The sequence below is a fragment of the Schistocerca nitens genome, chromosome 10 (genome assembly GCF_023898315.1).
Source record: "Schistocerca nitens isolate TAMUIC-IGC-003100 chromosome 10, iqSchNite1.1, whole genome shotgun sequence".
Classification (NCBI taxonomy): Eukaryota; Metazoa; Arthropoda; class Insecta; order Orthoptera; family Acrididae; genus Schistocerca; species Schistocerca nitens.
The window spans coordinates 182,990,494-183,007,012 of NC_064623.1; the positions used below are offsets into that span (position 1 = coordinate 182,990,494).

A 16,519-nucleotide genomic window follows, 5' to 3' on the forward strand; every position below is an offset into this window, starting at 1 on the left:
TGTAACACCTCGGTTCAGTTTACAGTGATAAAAGCTATAGAAAGAATAATTTAAAATTAAGAATAGAATTTTTGGAGGGAAAAATAGTGTAGAATCAGGGCTCGGTAGTTGCAGATAAAAATTATAGTATTATAACAAGTAGTTTAACGTCTAAGTACAGCAAACCTACGGAAGCTCCGTCATGGAGAAGGCAGTGACGTTAAAATCTTGTGATGAAAAACCCAAAGAAAGGCCTGATCGTCATTATTGCCGCCTTTTTTTCCTTGATTGTTCCGTTAAAGGGCCGGAGACAATAATTAGATTGGACTTTATCGTGTTAAGATTCACGATAAACTGTTAGAATACTACGAAGATTAAAATTGATGTAGTGTACGATTTCTGACTGTTGGTAGCAACGGAGTATTAAGGTGATTTTAGGACTTTAGTGCTAGATTGGAACTTAACGGACATATAGACGACAGAAACTCAAATTATCTGCTGATACGAGTGAAATCAGAGGTACCGGTATTCAGATATTACTAAATAAAAGCGATATTTACAAGAGTCGCAGTAATAGCAAAACACAAGGCCCGCACCTCATCGGAGAGTCGTCGCTGTCACGTCGGGAAGTAAAGCCGGAAAACCTACCTACGATACGTATCTACGAGCAGACCTCGACGTGGAGTACCTAAAAAGGGAACCACAAGAGAGATGGGGATGCTTCACCTTTCACAGGAACCACTCAGAAGATCAGGAATTTATGGAAGACGTAAATCTAGACGCCCAAATGAGGGTTTGAACCACCGCAATTCCAAATACAGGAACAATGTTGTAGCACTGCGCCACCTCGCTTGGAGGAGTGGGTGGGGCGAGGAAGGAGGGGGACCATTAGGAGGAATATAAAGAAGAACAAGAAGAGATGTGAAAAAGATGCACGAGAAGTAAGAGAAGAAGTGAAAAGGAATGGAAGGAAGAGGGGGAGAAATGATGGAAACAGGGCAGAAAACTTCGTGTGAGAGGAAAGAAAATGAGAAGGCACAGGACAGAAACTGTGAGACAACAACAAACAAAAAGGAATGAAACAGAAAGAAAATGGGAAGGAATACGAGGTTATGGGAAAGAGGCATGAAGAAAATGAAAAGGAAAAAGGAAGAATATCAGACAGGAGGGGACAGGAAATGGGAAGTAGGTAGGAAGAGGAAGACAAGGGGTAGAGAGACGGAATAGGGAAAGAAGACAGATTAAGAGATTAGGAAAGGATAGGGAAGAGAATCAACCGTTCCCTTTTACGGGAGTTATCTCAGCATTCGCAACAAAGGGAAATCACGGGAAATCTCCATCTGGGTGGAAATTTGAATCACTGTGTTGCTGAACAGCAGACAACAGTTGTAGCACTGCGTCGAGTTGCTCAGTGGTAGGGAAGGTGGCAGAGGACCAGGAGGAGGAATGTAAATAGGAGCAAAAGAAATGTTGAAAGAAAACATGGAAAGTAACAGAAGAGGTGAAAGGAGTGGGAGGAATAGGGAAGGAAAATGGCACCAACAGGTACAGTCAGAGTAGTGTTTAGGTGTCTTTGTACCACTTACCACATTTTGTTTCAAATGGTTGCTGCTACATCTAATTGCATTCTTTTGTAGTAAACGTAACATTTTTATCACCTCTGTGATTTCTAGTTACTATTTCAATCTTGTTTCCAACTGCCTACAAGCACTTCGGCTTGTGATTATTCTCTAATTGGTTTGCCTCTGAAGAGAGCTTTTGACGACAGTGACTAAGTTGATCAGTGTCAGGTCGATATGAATATATTGATATTTCAAAGTAATACTGTTTTACTTCTTGTTCACACCTGATTTCCTTACGACGCGATTCAAAATAACCAGAGCATTAGTTATAGGAAAAAAATATTTGTTTTTTAAGACTGGTCTAAAGTTATCTTGAATGACAGTACAACTTTAGACCATTAGTAAAACTGAAATTTCATTTTAATAGGGTATATTAGCATACGTTTACACTTTTCCACGCACACAGTAACTACAAATGTAAAATATTAAAATTTCGGTTGCGATGTGTAATTTATTTTTGTGTTCAGTATATTTGAGAAATGTAAAGAGTTGTACAAAGTTACTCCGAATGACTGTAAGGAAACTGCAAGGAGGAAGAAAGAAAATGAGTATGAAGATGAGAGAAAACGGAATTTTATTTAATGTGAATGCAAAAATAAAATTGGAATGTAAAGAAATAAGTAAGTACATAGTACTTACTCTGAAATTTTGGAAATGGCAAGATGCTGGAAGTTCAGCGATTTTTTCTAATATAAGATTGAAAACTATAAATTTAAATCGCAGTTCATTGCCATTGTGCTGGCGGAAACCGCTACTGGGAAAAGTAACGACCATTGGACCAACATGCCGAAACAAAATAATACAAAAATGGGTCACAGTAACAGATGACACAATGTTAGCAACATTATGTCTTAAACATTAAACAACTTAAGTAAGTTATAAACGCCTTTATAACATCTACATCTATATACACATTCCACCATGCACGGTGCGTTTCATGGCAGATGGTGTCGTGTACCATTACTAGTTATTTCCTTCCCTGTTCCACTCGGAAATAGGGCGAGGGAAAAACGACTGTCTACAAGCAATCGTATGAGCCCCAATTTTTCCTACGTTCGTAGTTATTACGCGAAATGTGTGTTGGCGGCAATAGGATCGTTCTGCAGTCGGTCTCAAATGCCGGTTCTCTGAATTTCCTCAACAGTGTGTCGTGAAAAGAGCTTTTCCTTCACTCTACGGATTCCCATTTCAGTTGCCAAAGCATTTCCCTAATACCTGCGTGCTAATCGAACCTACCGGTAACAAATCTAGTGGCATGCCTCCGAATTGCTTAGATGTCCTCTTTTAATCCGGTGGGGATCCCAAACACTTGAGCAGTATTAAAAAATGAGTCGCACTAGAGTTCTATACATCGTCTCCCTGTTAGATGATCTACACTTCTCAAAATTCTTTCAATGAAATGAAGTAATTCGTCTTCCCCATTACCAGTCTAAAGTGATCAATCCATTACCCAGCGTTCAATGACTAATCAGCAATTGGTAACGCATACCTTACGTTAGAGTTAGTTACGTTTCAATACATCGCATTCACGATGCCACACTGAAGACTGTTAACGAAGGCACGAGCATACGGAATAGTTTCGGTGAGTGGCTAAAAGACTTCTTAAGTAATAGAACCCAGTAAGTTGTCCTCGACAACGAGTGTTCATCAGAGACAAGGGTTACGTCGGGCGTGCCATAGGGAAGTGTGTTTTCTATATACATAAATAATCTGGCGGACAGGGTGGGCAGCATTTGCGGTTTTTTGCTGGTGGCGCTGTAGTGTACGAGAAAGTATCATCGTTGTGTGACTACAGGACGACACGAGATGATTTAGACAGTATTTCAATGCGCTGTGATAAATGGCAGGTAGCTCTAAATGTAGATAAAATGTAAGTTAATGCAGCTGAGAAGGAAAAACAAACGTGTAATGTTCGAATACAGAATTAGTAGTGTCCTGCCTGACACAGCCGCGTCGGATGTGTATGTGAGCGTAATGCTGCAAAGCGATATAGATTGGATGGTTCAAATGGCTCTGAGCACAATGGGACTTAACATCTTAGGTCATCAGTCCCCTAGAACTTAGAACGCGGCCGGATGATATAGTATGGAACGAACACGTGTGCACGGTAGTAGGGAAGGCAAATGGCCGACTCGGTTTATTGGCAGGAATTCAGGAAAAAACGTGACAAACGAGACCGCTTATAGAATGTGTAGTGGACTGTTAAGGCAGCCAGTCCACAGTGAAGTAGCCGAAAGGGCACGCGTCAACTCACGCCGTCTGGCGTTAAGTCTGGAACAGGATTCGTAATGAATGTGATAAAGAAAAGAACGTAGCTACTAGAACACTTAACTTTTATATTGTCCTTTGGTATACAACATTCTGGATGATACAAGTGAGACTCTATCTTGAGGTACATGCAACGTTACAAATGGTTAATGGCGCCTTGCTAGGTCGTAGCCATTAACTTAGCTGAAGGCTATTCTAACTGTCTCTCGGCAAATGAGAGAAAGGCTTCGTCAGTGTAGTCGCTAGCAACGTCGTCGTACAACTGGGGCGAGTGCTAGTACGTCTCTCTAGACCTGCCGTGTGGTGGCGCTCGGTCTGATCACTGCCAGTGGCGACACGCGGGTCCGACATGTACTAATGGACCGCGGCCGATTTAAGCTACCACCTAGCAAGTGTGGTGTCTAGCGGTGACACCACAGAATGATTGTGAGGACGGCCGGAGTGGCCGTGCGGTTGTAGGCGCTACAGTCTGGAGCCGAGCGACTGCTACGGCCGCAGGTACGAATCCTGCCTCGGGCATGGATGTGTGTGATGTCCTTAGGTTTAAGTAGTTCTAAGTTCAAGGCTACTGATGACCTCAGAAGTTAAGTGCCATAGTGCTCAGAGCCATTTGAACCATTTAATAGCATGATCAGTTTTAGCAGTTTCACCAGTTGTTCTGTAATTTCAAGGCCAACCAGTGATACGGCAGGATGTTTCCCAATCGCTAAATCACCCCCTTCACTACTTTGCAAGTACCATGTACTAGACTGCAAATGCAGATAGATGACCGTGCAGTACATCCATTCGGCCGGCCGCGGTGGTCTCGCGGTTCTAGGCGCTCAGTCCGGAACCGCGCGACTGCTACGGTCGCAGGTTCGAATCCTGCCTCGGGCATGGATGTGTGTGATGTCCTTAGGTTAGTTAGGTTTAATGAGTTCTAAGTTCTAGGGGACTGATGACCGTGCAGTACATCCATTCTCTCATATACACCTAAGTATATCAGACAGCGTCCTGTACCGATGCACTTAGGTTACCTACATATTTCCAGCACATCGATTATGGTGCACTAGGTACGATTACAACTGGACATCATTACATGTATGGATGGGAGTCATAGAGTATTCTCGCATTCATAGGATAAAGTTGGAGATGGACAGGTCCCCCCACATTGTCCTTGATCAGTCCTCCCTGCAACACAGTTGCCAATTTAATCTTCAATTAACTAGAAGTATTAGGGTACTATAACCGCTATAATCCATGCCTTGTGAAGGAACAGAGTGAGCACTGTCTGTAACTGCTCTTCAGCGAAGATTGTTCTGCACCATTCTTACTCGTGGCACACATCTAAGTGCACGAGATCTCTCCAGATGCATGCATGTCTACTTCAGTCCGCAACCGCGCTGCTGCTACAGTCGCAGGTTCGAATCCTGCCTCTGGCATGGATGTGTGTGGTGTGCTTAGGTTAGTTAGGTTTAATGAGGTCTAAGTCTAGGGGACTGATGACCTCAGATGTTGTCCCACAGTGCTTAGAGCCATTTGAACCAGCATGTATGTCAAGGAGGAGAGTGTTGTTGTGATCTAACAGATGGTTAACAAGAAATAAGCGGTTTATATATCATGGAGTTGCAGATGGATGGAGTCTGAAACAATTCACGTAAATCAACAATGCTATCAATTCAGAAATCTTATTCGAGTGTGTGGAGTCAGCACCAAAAAAGTATCAGCATGAGAGAACTGATCAAAGAGATTAAACACACACTCCTATGGCTATACGTTTCTGTTCCTAAAAATTGTTAAAGCTGTTTGGTTTTCAAAGTATTAGTCATGCGGAATGAAATGTTCTTAACACTCTAATGCTTGTGGGATCCATTCTTTAGTGCTGCTCCATTGTTTGGGATCCGCACAAGGCCGGATTAAAGAAAGACATCCACACAATTCCGAGGCTGGCTGCCAGATTTGTTACCAGGAGGTTCGAACAGCACGCCAGTATTACCGAGATGCTTCAGAAACTTACAGGGTGTTTCAAAAATGACCGGTATATTTGAAACGGCAATAAAAACTAAACGAGCAGCGATAGAAATACACCGTTTGTTGCAATATGCTTGAGACAACAGTACATTTTCAGGCAGACAAACTTTCGAAATTACAGTAGTTACAATTTTCAACAACAGATGGCGCTGCGGTCTGGGAAACTCTATAGTACGATATTTTCCACATATCCACCATGCGTAGCAATGATATGGCGTAGTCTCTGAATGAAATTACCCGAAACCTTTGACAACGTGTCTGGCGGAATGGCTTCACATGCAGATGAGATGTACTGCTTCAGCTGTTCAATTGTTTCTGGAGTCTGGCGGTACACCTGGTCTTTCAAGTGTCCCCACAGAAAGAAGTCACAGGGGTTCATGTCTGGCGAATAGGGAGGCCAATCCACGCCGCCTCCTGTATGTTTCGGATAGCCCAAAGCAATCACACGATCATAGAAATATTCATTCAGGAAATTAAAGACGTCGGCCGTGCGATGTGGCCGGCACCATCTTGCATAAACCACGAGGTGTTCTCAGTGTCGTCTAAGGCAGTTTGTACCGCCACAAATTCACGAAGAATGTCCAGATAGCGTGATGCAGTAATCGTTTCGGATCTGAAAAATTGGCCAATGATTCCTTTGGAAGAAGTGGCGGCCCAGACCAGTACTTTTTGAGGATGCAGGGACGATGGGACTGCAACATGGGGCTTTTCGGTTCCCCATATGCGCCAGTTCTGTTTATTGACGAAGCCGTCCAGGTAAAAATAAGCGTCGTCAGTAAACCAAATGCTGCCCACATGCATATCGCCGTCATCAATCCTGTGCACTATATCGTTAGCAAATGTCTCTCGTGCAGCAATGGTAGCGGCGCTGAGAGGTTGCCGCGTTTGAATTTTGTATGGATAGAGGTGTAAACTCTGGCGCATGAGACGATACGTGGACGTTGGCGTCATTTGGACCGCAGCTGCAACACGGCGAACGGAAACCCGAGGCCGCTGTTGGATCACCTGCTGCACTAGCTGCGCATTGCCCTCTGTGGTTGCCGTACGCGGTCGCCATACCTTTCCAGCACGTTCATCCGTCACGTTCCCAGTCCGTTGAAATTTTTCAAACACATCCTTTATTGTATCGCTTTTCGGTCCTTTGGTTACATTAAACCTCCGTTGAAAACTTCGTCTTGTTGCAACAACACTGTGTTCTAGGTGGTGGAATTCCAACACCAGAAAAATCCTCTGTTCTAAGGAATAAACCATGTTGTCTACAGCACACTTGCACGTTGTGAACAGCACACGCTTACAGCAGAAAGACGACGTACAGAATGGCGCACCCACAGACTGCGTTGTCTTCTATATCTTTCACATCACTTGCAGCGCCATCTGTTGTTGTAAATTGTAACTACTGTAATTTCGAAAGTTTGTCCGCCTGAAAATGTACTGTTGTCCCAAGCATATTGCAACAAACGGTGTATTTTTATCGCTGCTCATTTAGTTTTTATTGCTGTTTCAAATATACCGGTCATTTTTGAAACACCCTGTATGAGAATCACTGGAGGTAAATGGTTCAAATGGCTCTGAGCACTATGGGACTCAACTTCTGAGGTCATTAGTCCCCTAGAACTTAGAACTTGTTAAACCTAACTAACCTAAGGACATCACACACATCCATGCCGATGCAGGATTCGAACCTGCGACCGTAGCGGTCTCGCGGTTCCAGACTGCAGCGCCTAGAACCGCACGGCCACTTCGGCCGGCACACTGGAGGTAAGGCGACGTTCTTTTCGAGGAGCACTACTGAGAAAATTTAAAGAACAAGCATGTGAGGCTGGCTGTAGAACGAGTCTACTGCCGCCAACGTACACTTCGCGTAAGGATCACGAATATAAAATGCGAGATACACAGGACATAAAATCCCGTCTGACACCTGCGATCATTTTTATCTTTATATTTTGCAACCAATGCTTTACAATCGCAATAAAGTGATGAGATGTTCAATCGACTCTTTTATTACAACATGTTACGCGTTTCGGGATTACGCCCATCTTCAGACATCACCAACTCCTTCCTAACCAACCAGGCGTACAGACTTGACAAGTCAAAGAAACTGTCCACTGTTATTCGACACTTTCTTTGAGTTGTCAAGGGTGTACGCCTGGTTCGTTAGGAAGGAGTTGAAGTTCGTGATGTCTGAAGATGGGTGTAATCCCGAAACGCGTAACATGTTCTAATAAAAGAGTCGATTGAACATCTCATGACTTTATTGCGATTGTACAGCCTTGGTTGCCAATTAAAAACATTGGAGGCATACAGACAGTCCTTCTTCCCTCGTTCTACTTGCGAGAGGAACCGGAAAGCAAATGAGTAGTAGTCGTACACGGTAGCCTCCAGCCAACACTATACAGTGGATTACGGTGCATGTATGTTCGAGGAACTCTGTGCCGGGCGCTTAAGTGTGAACTGCAGAAGCGACATGTAGATGTAGAAATTATGATGTGGAATGTTTCTACTGAACAGACAAAGAAGAGATATTTAAAAACAGATGAATATCTCTGTATGGCTATATACTGTACATTTACAGGTTTTTTTTCTGTATAAATGGCTATTCCACTTTTTATAGAAGGAATTATTAAGAAGAAACGTCTTTAATCTGCTTTTGAAAACCATTCTAGTACCTTTTAGACATTTTATTTCCGTGATTAAATCGTCAAACACTTTTATAGCTGCACAAGTCACCTCTTCTTGTGACAAAAATTCAATGAACCTTTACCCTTCTAGTGTTGTATTTGTGAATATCTCTGTTATTGTTAAACTCAGTTGGGCTGTTGCTAACAAATTTCATAAGAGAATGAATGCGTTGTGAATCTGTCGTTAATACTCCCAATTGCTTAAGGAGATGACAGTAACATGTATGTGAAACCCACACAGAATTCTAATTACTTTCTTCCATGCAATGACTACCTCTTTGTCTAATTGAGAAGGTATACTAGAACGTTACGCCGTAAGAGATCAGTGAATGACAATAAGGAAAATGTATTAAATTATTGACTTGTAAATCACCAACGTTGGCAACTACTCTTACGGCAACCAAAACTTTTGACAAGGTCTAGTTTATGGGTTTTACACTGTTCTCACCAACATGCACACCTGCCCTGTTTATTATTTGTTGTTGGTATACATGGTTAACAGTAGGTGGGACGTTGTTGATAGTACAAAACTGGATTAGCTGTGTTTTTTCTGAGTTCGAAACTACACCCTTTGTACAAAAGGCAGTCACTGACTTCCACAAAAACTTCAGACTTCTGTCGAGGCTACCTTGTTTGGCTTCACGATAGTGTTTGTATCATCTGCAAACTACGTCAGTTCTACCAACTGAAACAAATAAAAGTTTGCAGCGGTTCCACGCACTGGCCGTCTTCTTCTTTGTGTAAAGTGTATGTTACGTTTCTTACTGGGGTTATTTTATGCTTGGCGTTTAGTGTTGTCAGCAGTCTGTCTCATGATATTGTTACCCATTGTTGTATTATCGGATTTTAGACTTGCACTAGGCAGGCAAACAAGTCCAGATGTGGCTTCCCAGTAAAACATACCATACGATCATTTCCGTGGTACCCATAGGGAAACTTATACTTCCTTTTAAACAACCTATATTTGGGTTGTCCTTTCTCATTTGCTTCAACCCGTACGGTTCACCGTGCAACCAGCGGGTAAGCATGTGAGCCGTGACTCACCCGATGCCTGAGGTTGTAGGTGAGCACGAGGTTGCGGGCGAAGGAGTTGGCGAACGCCTGGTAGAAGTCGAGCACCTCCAGCAGCTTGTCGCGCTTGATGGTGTGCAGGTCGCAGTACGTCAGCGCCCGCACGTTGGCCGCCGACTGCCCCACTGCGCTGTCCTTCCAGAAGGAGTCGCCGAACACGTCGCCCTTGCCTGTCGGCCACCAACCAAATACATGAACAACTAGACAGTCAATATACAACTTAATTCACACAGAACTTTTCTGTCTTGCAACTTACATGACGCTTTTAATAATACACTCTCCAAAAAATGTTTTATATCACCCCAGTTCCCAGAACTCCTGAAGTTAGACATTAACTGTGGATATTGTATCACAGACACAGTCCCTTTGACTGTTCAGAGATGTCACTAAACCCGCCCAACGATGTGAACAACTATGCATGAGCAGCGCCTATTAGACGGAGAGGGTCCGACAGCCAATCAGTTCCAGTCATTCCACCAGGAAGGAGGTACACGGCTCGTGTTGTCTGTAGTTCAACCACACCTAGGCAGTCAATATCGCGGTTCGACTGCGTCCACATTGTTACTTTGTGCCAGGTGTCTCGTAGTGAACCAAAGCGCTGTTGTTCGGACATGGAGGAGATACAGAGAGACAGGAACTGTCGATGACGTGCCTCGCTCAGGTCTCCCAAGCGCTACTACTGCAGTGGATGACCGCTACCTACAGATTATGGCGCAGAGGAACCCTGACAGCAACGCAACCATGTCGAATAATGGTTTTCGTGCAGCCACAGGACGACGTGTTGCGACTCAAACTGTGCGCAGTAGGCTGCATGATGCACAACTTCACTCCCGAAGTCCATGGCGAGGTCCATCTTTGCAACTATGCAGTGCGGTACAGATGGGCCCAACAACATGTCGAATGGATTGTTCAGGATTGCAATCACGTTCTCTTCATCGATGTGTGTCGCATATGTCTTCAACCAGACAATTGTCGGAGACTTGTTTTGTGGTAACCCGGCCAGGCTGAACGCCTTAGACACACTGTCCAGCGAGTGCGGCAAGGTGGAAGCAGCCTGCTGTTTTGTGGCGTCATTATGTGGGGCCGATGTCCGCCACTATTGGTCATGGAAGGCGCCATAACGGCTGTACGATACGTGAATGCCATCCTCCAACCGATGGTGCAACATATCGGCAGCATATTGGCGAGGCATTCGTCTTCATGGACGACAATTCGCGCCCCCATCGTGCACATTTTGTGAATGACTTCCTTCAGGGTAGCGACATCGCTTTACTAGAATGGCCAGCATGTTCTCCAGACATGAACGCTATCGAACATAACTGGGACAGATTGAAAAGGACTCTTTATAGACGACGTGACCCACCAACCTCTCTGTGGAACCTAAGCCGAATCGCTGTTGAGGAGTGGGACAATCTGGACCAACAGTCCCTTGATGATCTTGTGGATAGTATGCCACGACGAATATAGGCCTGCATCAATGCAAGAGAACGTGCTATTGTGTATCAGAGGCACCGGTGTGTACATAAATCTTGACCACCACCTCTGAAGGTCTCGCTGTATGGTGGTACAACACGAAATGTGGTTTTCGTGAGCGATAAAAAGGGTGGAAATGATGTTTATGTTGATGTCTATTGCAATTTTCTGCACAGGTTCTGGAACTCTTTGAACCGAGGTGATGCGAAACTTTTTTGATGTGTGTAGATAATGTATTACATATTAGGAGATGAGAGGCAATGCTTATATTTGTATAGGATAAGTTGAGAAAGAATGTACAATGTACGTTATATTGTAGAGAAACTGGAAGAAATATCAAAACGCGATATAAGGAACGCAAGGAATAAGAACATAGGAAGTAAATCCACATTCGCAGCTCACTTTATACAAGATAGTCACAAGGTGTACGGTATCGAAAACTACCGGGTAATACTTTATACAGTGACGAAAGGCTACTTTATGGACGTTTATGAAGAGAAAGAAATTTACACTCACCTGAAGAAATGGCAAGAGAGAGACGCTTAACGAGCACCAATTTCTTGGATATCTGTCGCCTAGTTAATGACAACTTCCTTTAAAAGTATTCCGCAGGTTGTGAGATGTAGCTAGCTCTTGTAAGCAATCGATGATGCGTACAAGCTATGCTAGAACCCTCAACCGTTTCCGGAGTCAGTTTTACTGGTTAGAGGCTGCACGTTTACGCTCGACATGGGCACTTCGTTCATTGCAATTACTTTATGCTTTTATTTATTCCAAATAATTACTTTCAGTATTTTATTCGAAAAAAATACAATAAGAATTTCTAAACACGTCAGAATATAACTCTTTTGACATGAAGCAAGTTAACAGTTTTAGTGCATCGGACTGAACAGTTGACGGCATGCCCATTTTCCTGATGTCGACACTGGCCTCGAAACCTTTTAAATCTACTTGACTTTTACTGTTTTAATCATTTGACGTAGCTTCTTCCCAGTATAACGTACGTTGCATTCTCTTTCTGCACTTGTAATAGACATATATAAGCACTGTCTCACATCTCCTGTTACGTAAAAGAATGCTTATATATCAACCACTTTACATTTAGCAGTTTCAGATACACTTGATAATGGACTAATACACAGCTTCAATTAAGATGCTTTTCATCAATATGTGTGTCCTGTCGGGCGCTAATCCGATAAAACCGCTTAGCTCCTACGCAGTGATGCGTACCGCCTTCCTGAACACAGTGATTCGGTATTCCCACGACAGCCTTGGGACCTCGACCAACATGAGCAGTACAGCACATCGTATTGCTAACCCTTCCAAGAACGCCACGTACTGTGAAAGGTGAGTGGGCGGCCGCGCAAGGCGGAAAGCAAGGAATAAATCGAGAAGTAATTAATGAATATTAAATCAGGTGGCAGATTCGGGACCTTTTAATGAGGCCCGCGCGAAGTGGATGCGAGGTTTGAGGCGTCATGTCACGGATTGCGCGGCCCCACCCGCCGGAGGGGCATGGGTGTGTGTGTTGTTCTTAGCATCAGTTAGTTTAAGTAGTGCCTAAGTCTAGGGACCGATGACCTCAGCTGCTTAGTCCCTTAGCAATTGGTTCAAATGGTTTAAATCACTCTGAGCACCATGGGACTTAACTTCTGAGGTCATCAGTCTCCTAGAACTTAAAACTACCTAAACCTAACTAACCTGAGGACATCACACACATCCATGCCCGAGGCAGGATTCGAACCTGCGACCGTAGCGGTCGCGCGTTTCCAAACTGAAGCGCATAGAACCGCTCGGCCACACCGGCCGGCCCCTAAGGAATTCACACCATTTGAACATCTGAAGATTTTTAATGAGGAACAAACCGTTGCGCCAACCATAGTTCGCTTATCAGTTTTATTTCACAATACCTAAAGATTCAACCGGGAATTAAAGTAACTGCCGGCCGCGGTGGTCTAGCGGTTCTGGCGCTGCAGTCCGGAACCGCGGGACTGCTACGGTCGCAGGTTCGAATCCTGCCTCGGGCATGGGTATGTGTGATGTCCTTAGGTTAGTTAGGTTTAAGTAGTTCTAAGTTCTAGGTGACTTATGACCTAAGATGTTGAGTCCCATAGTGCTCAGCCATTTGAACCAATTAAAGTAACTAAGTAATTACAGAAACGAAAGAAACCTTATGAAAATAATTAACAGATTTCGGCTGTCGTCATTTGGAGGGGAATTGATAATTCGTTCAGTAACGCGGCCGCCGTTAAAAATATTCAAGTTTAAACGAAACGTCTTCTCTGTCTTGAGGCGCGCACGAATACAGAAAAGCCCGCCTATCCGACGGCCGAGACTGCGCCAGGTTAGGTAACCTTCATGGCAAAAAGGAAGCGGCCAGTGCTATGGCCCAGCAGGCGGCGCTAGCCGCTTGACCACCCAGCAAATTCGCACCAGAACTACTTGTTTCAACCCAAGGCATACTAGGGTGAGCTGCCGACCAGCTAACGAAGTCCTCGAGCATCGCCGCTCCTGGATGTCCGGCAACGTGTTCTAGGAAGGTCCACCAACTGCCGTCTCGCCCGCGACCGCGTCTTGGTTGCACGCACTCACTATCATGCTTTCTGGAAACTAGAAATCTACTCTGTAGGAATCAGATTGGGTTTCGAAAAAGACGATCGTGTGAAAAACCCAGCTCGCTCTATTCGTCCACGAGACTCAGAGGGCCATAGACACGGGTTCCCAGGTAGATGCCGTGTTTCTTGACTTCCGCAAGACGTTCCATACGGTTCCCCACAGTCGTTTAATGAACAAAGTAAGAGCATATGGACTATCAGACCTACTGTGTGATTGGATTGAAGAGTTCCTAGATAACAGAACGCAGCATGTCATTCTCAATGGAGAGAAGTCTTCCGAAGTAAGGGCGATTTCAGGTGTGCCGCAGGGGAGTGTCGTAGGACCGTTGCTTTTCACAATATATATATAAATGACCTCGTGGATAACATTGGAAGTTCACTGAGGCTTTTTGCGGATGATGCTGTGGTATATCGAGATGTTGTAACAGTGGAAAATTGTACTGAAATGCAGGAGGATCTGCAGCGAAATGACGCATGGTGCAGGGAATGGCAACTGAATCTCAACGTAGACAAGTGTAATGTGCTGCGAATACATAGAAAGAAACATACCATATCATTTAGCTACAATATAGCAGGTCAGCAACTGGGAGCAGTTAATTCCATAAATTATCTGGGAGTGCGCATTAGGGGTGATTTAAAATGGAATTATCATACAAAGTTGTTCGTCGGTAAAGCAGTTGCCAGACTGAGATTCATTGGAAGAATCCTAAGGAAATGCAATCCGAAAACAAAGGAAGTAGGCTACAGTACGCTTGTTCACCCACTGCTTGAATACTGCTCAGCAGTGTGGGATCCGTACCAGACAGGGTCGATAGAAGAGATAGAGAAGATCCAACGGAGAGCAGCGCGCTTCGTTAAAGGATCATTTAGTAATCGCGAAAGCGTTACGGAGATGATAGATAAACTCCAGTGGAAGACTCTGCAGGAGAGACGCTCAGTAGCTCGGTACGGGCTTTTGTTGAAGTTTCGAGAACATACCTTCACCGAGGAGTCAAGCAGTATATAGCTCCCTCCTACGTATATCTCGCGAAGAATCCATCAGGATAAAATCAGAGAGATTAGAGCCCACACAGAGGCATACCGACAATCCTTCTTTCCACGAACAATACGAGACTGGAATAGAAGGGAGAACCGATAGAGGTACTCAAGGTACCCTCCGCCACGCACCGTCTGGTGGCTTGCTGTTTATGGATGTAGATGTAGATGTAAAGTTTAAATTTTAGCCAGTTTAGTAATGAGGCTCGGATTCGACCGCCGTTTCGGTCGTTTGGCGACCAAGAGTATTTCGCGGTGTTACGAAAGAGCAGCAGCGCCGGCCGTGTCGTAACGTTGATCCAAGTCCCCAGCTCCACTCTCCTTTTGTGGCCCAAAACTAGTTCTCGTAGTTCAGTATTCACCCTCAGAAATGTTCTCAAACTTCTACAGGGTGATTTTTTCCACCGTGTACGAACCCTAGGGATTGATCGATGAGAGGATACAGAACAAAGAAGGTCTAATGAACATATGTCGGGAAATGCACGGTTTCCATGCTAGATGCCATTTATCGAATCATACATTGTTACAGAGACTACGGTCTAATACGAGCTGTGCCATGGAGCCACAGTTACAGTATGTGGTGTCACCGCCAGACACCACACTTGCTAGGTGGTAGCCTTTAAATCGGCCGCGGTGCGTTAATATACGTCGGACCCGCGTGTCGCCTCTATCAGTGATTGCAGACAGAGCGCAGCCACACGGCAGGTCTAGTCTAGAGAGACTTCCTACCAGTCGCCCCAGTTGTACAGCCGACTTTGCTAGCGATGGTTCACTGTCTACATACGCTCTCATTTGCCGAGACGACAGTTTAGCATAGCCTTCAGCTACGTCAGTTGCTACGACCTAGCAAGGCGCGATATTCAGTTACTATAATTACTTCAAGAACGTATTTTGAACAGATAATATTGTGAATCGTGTACCGTCAAGAGCGACGTTCATCATTAATGGATTAAAGTTTAGTATCAAACTAATTACGTCCGCTTTCTGAATTCTAATTCCTTGTCATGTTCCAGACGTCAGGTCAGTATAGTCCTTCCCTCCTCACGCCAGCCTGCGTGAGCTAAAACGCGTGCATTTCGGCCTCCACTCGGAACACGGTGTTGGCTCTTCTGCCAACACGAAACAGTATGTATTGAAAATTAATTCCATGTGCCTCAACTAAACGCATGCGTGTACGCGCCGTAGCATTTTCCGTCTCAAAAGTTCACATTGGAAAGGCTGCATCCGAACAGTATCAAAGGCAGCATGAATATGCTGCTACAGTATCTCTACATCTAGAATGGGCTCTGCATACACGATACTTTTGAGATGGCCACACAACCAGAAATTGCACGGTTTGAGAACCTATGAACGAGCAGGCCATGCAATTGGACCCCCTCGTCCGATCCATTGACCAAGGAAGACACGATCGAAATGCGTCTGGACGTTAACCGCGAAATTGTCGATGGCATTTCTTCAAGCAGGTGAGCGTAGGCCGATAGCTCCGGCCTGTCATGTGACGCGGAAGGATGACTGGGTCACAAAATACGGTCGCCAGTTATCCCGCCCCTACATTCTGGCTGCACTGACGCTGTCACCATACCATGGGGGCTCTGCACACTACCCCACAGATGTCTGTCACGAATGTTTAAGATACCAGTCCGCATAAGGGTGGCCTCATCTGTGAACAGGATGGATAACCCAAATCCGGGAATCGTGGTTGCCTGGTGAAGAAATCAGTAACAAAACTGCTACCGATGTGGAACATCTGTCGCTAGTAAGCCCTTGG

At 44.6% G+C, this 16,519-nt stretch overlaps 1 protein-coding gene across 1 annotated transcript in view; it reads right to left on the bottom strand.

Annotated features, from left to right (window-relative positions):
* LOC126209974 (potassium voltage-gated channel protein eag-like) overlaps positions 1–16,519 on the bottom strand; it is a 244,250-nt gene that overhangs the window by 102,507 nt on the left and 125,224 nt on the right. The window contains exon 6 of the mRNA XM_049939085.1: positions 9,602–9,798. Coding sequence (XP_049795042.1) covers positions 9,602–9,798 — 197 coding nt within the window. The remainder of the gene's footprint in view (positions 1–9,601; positions 9,799–16,519) is intronic.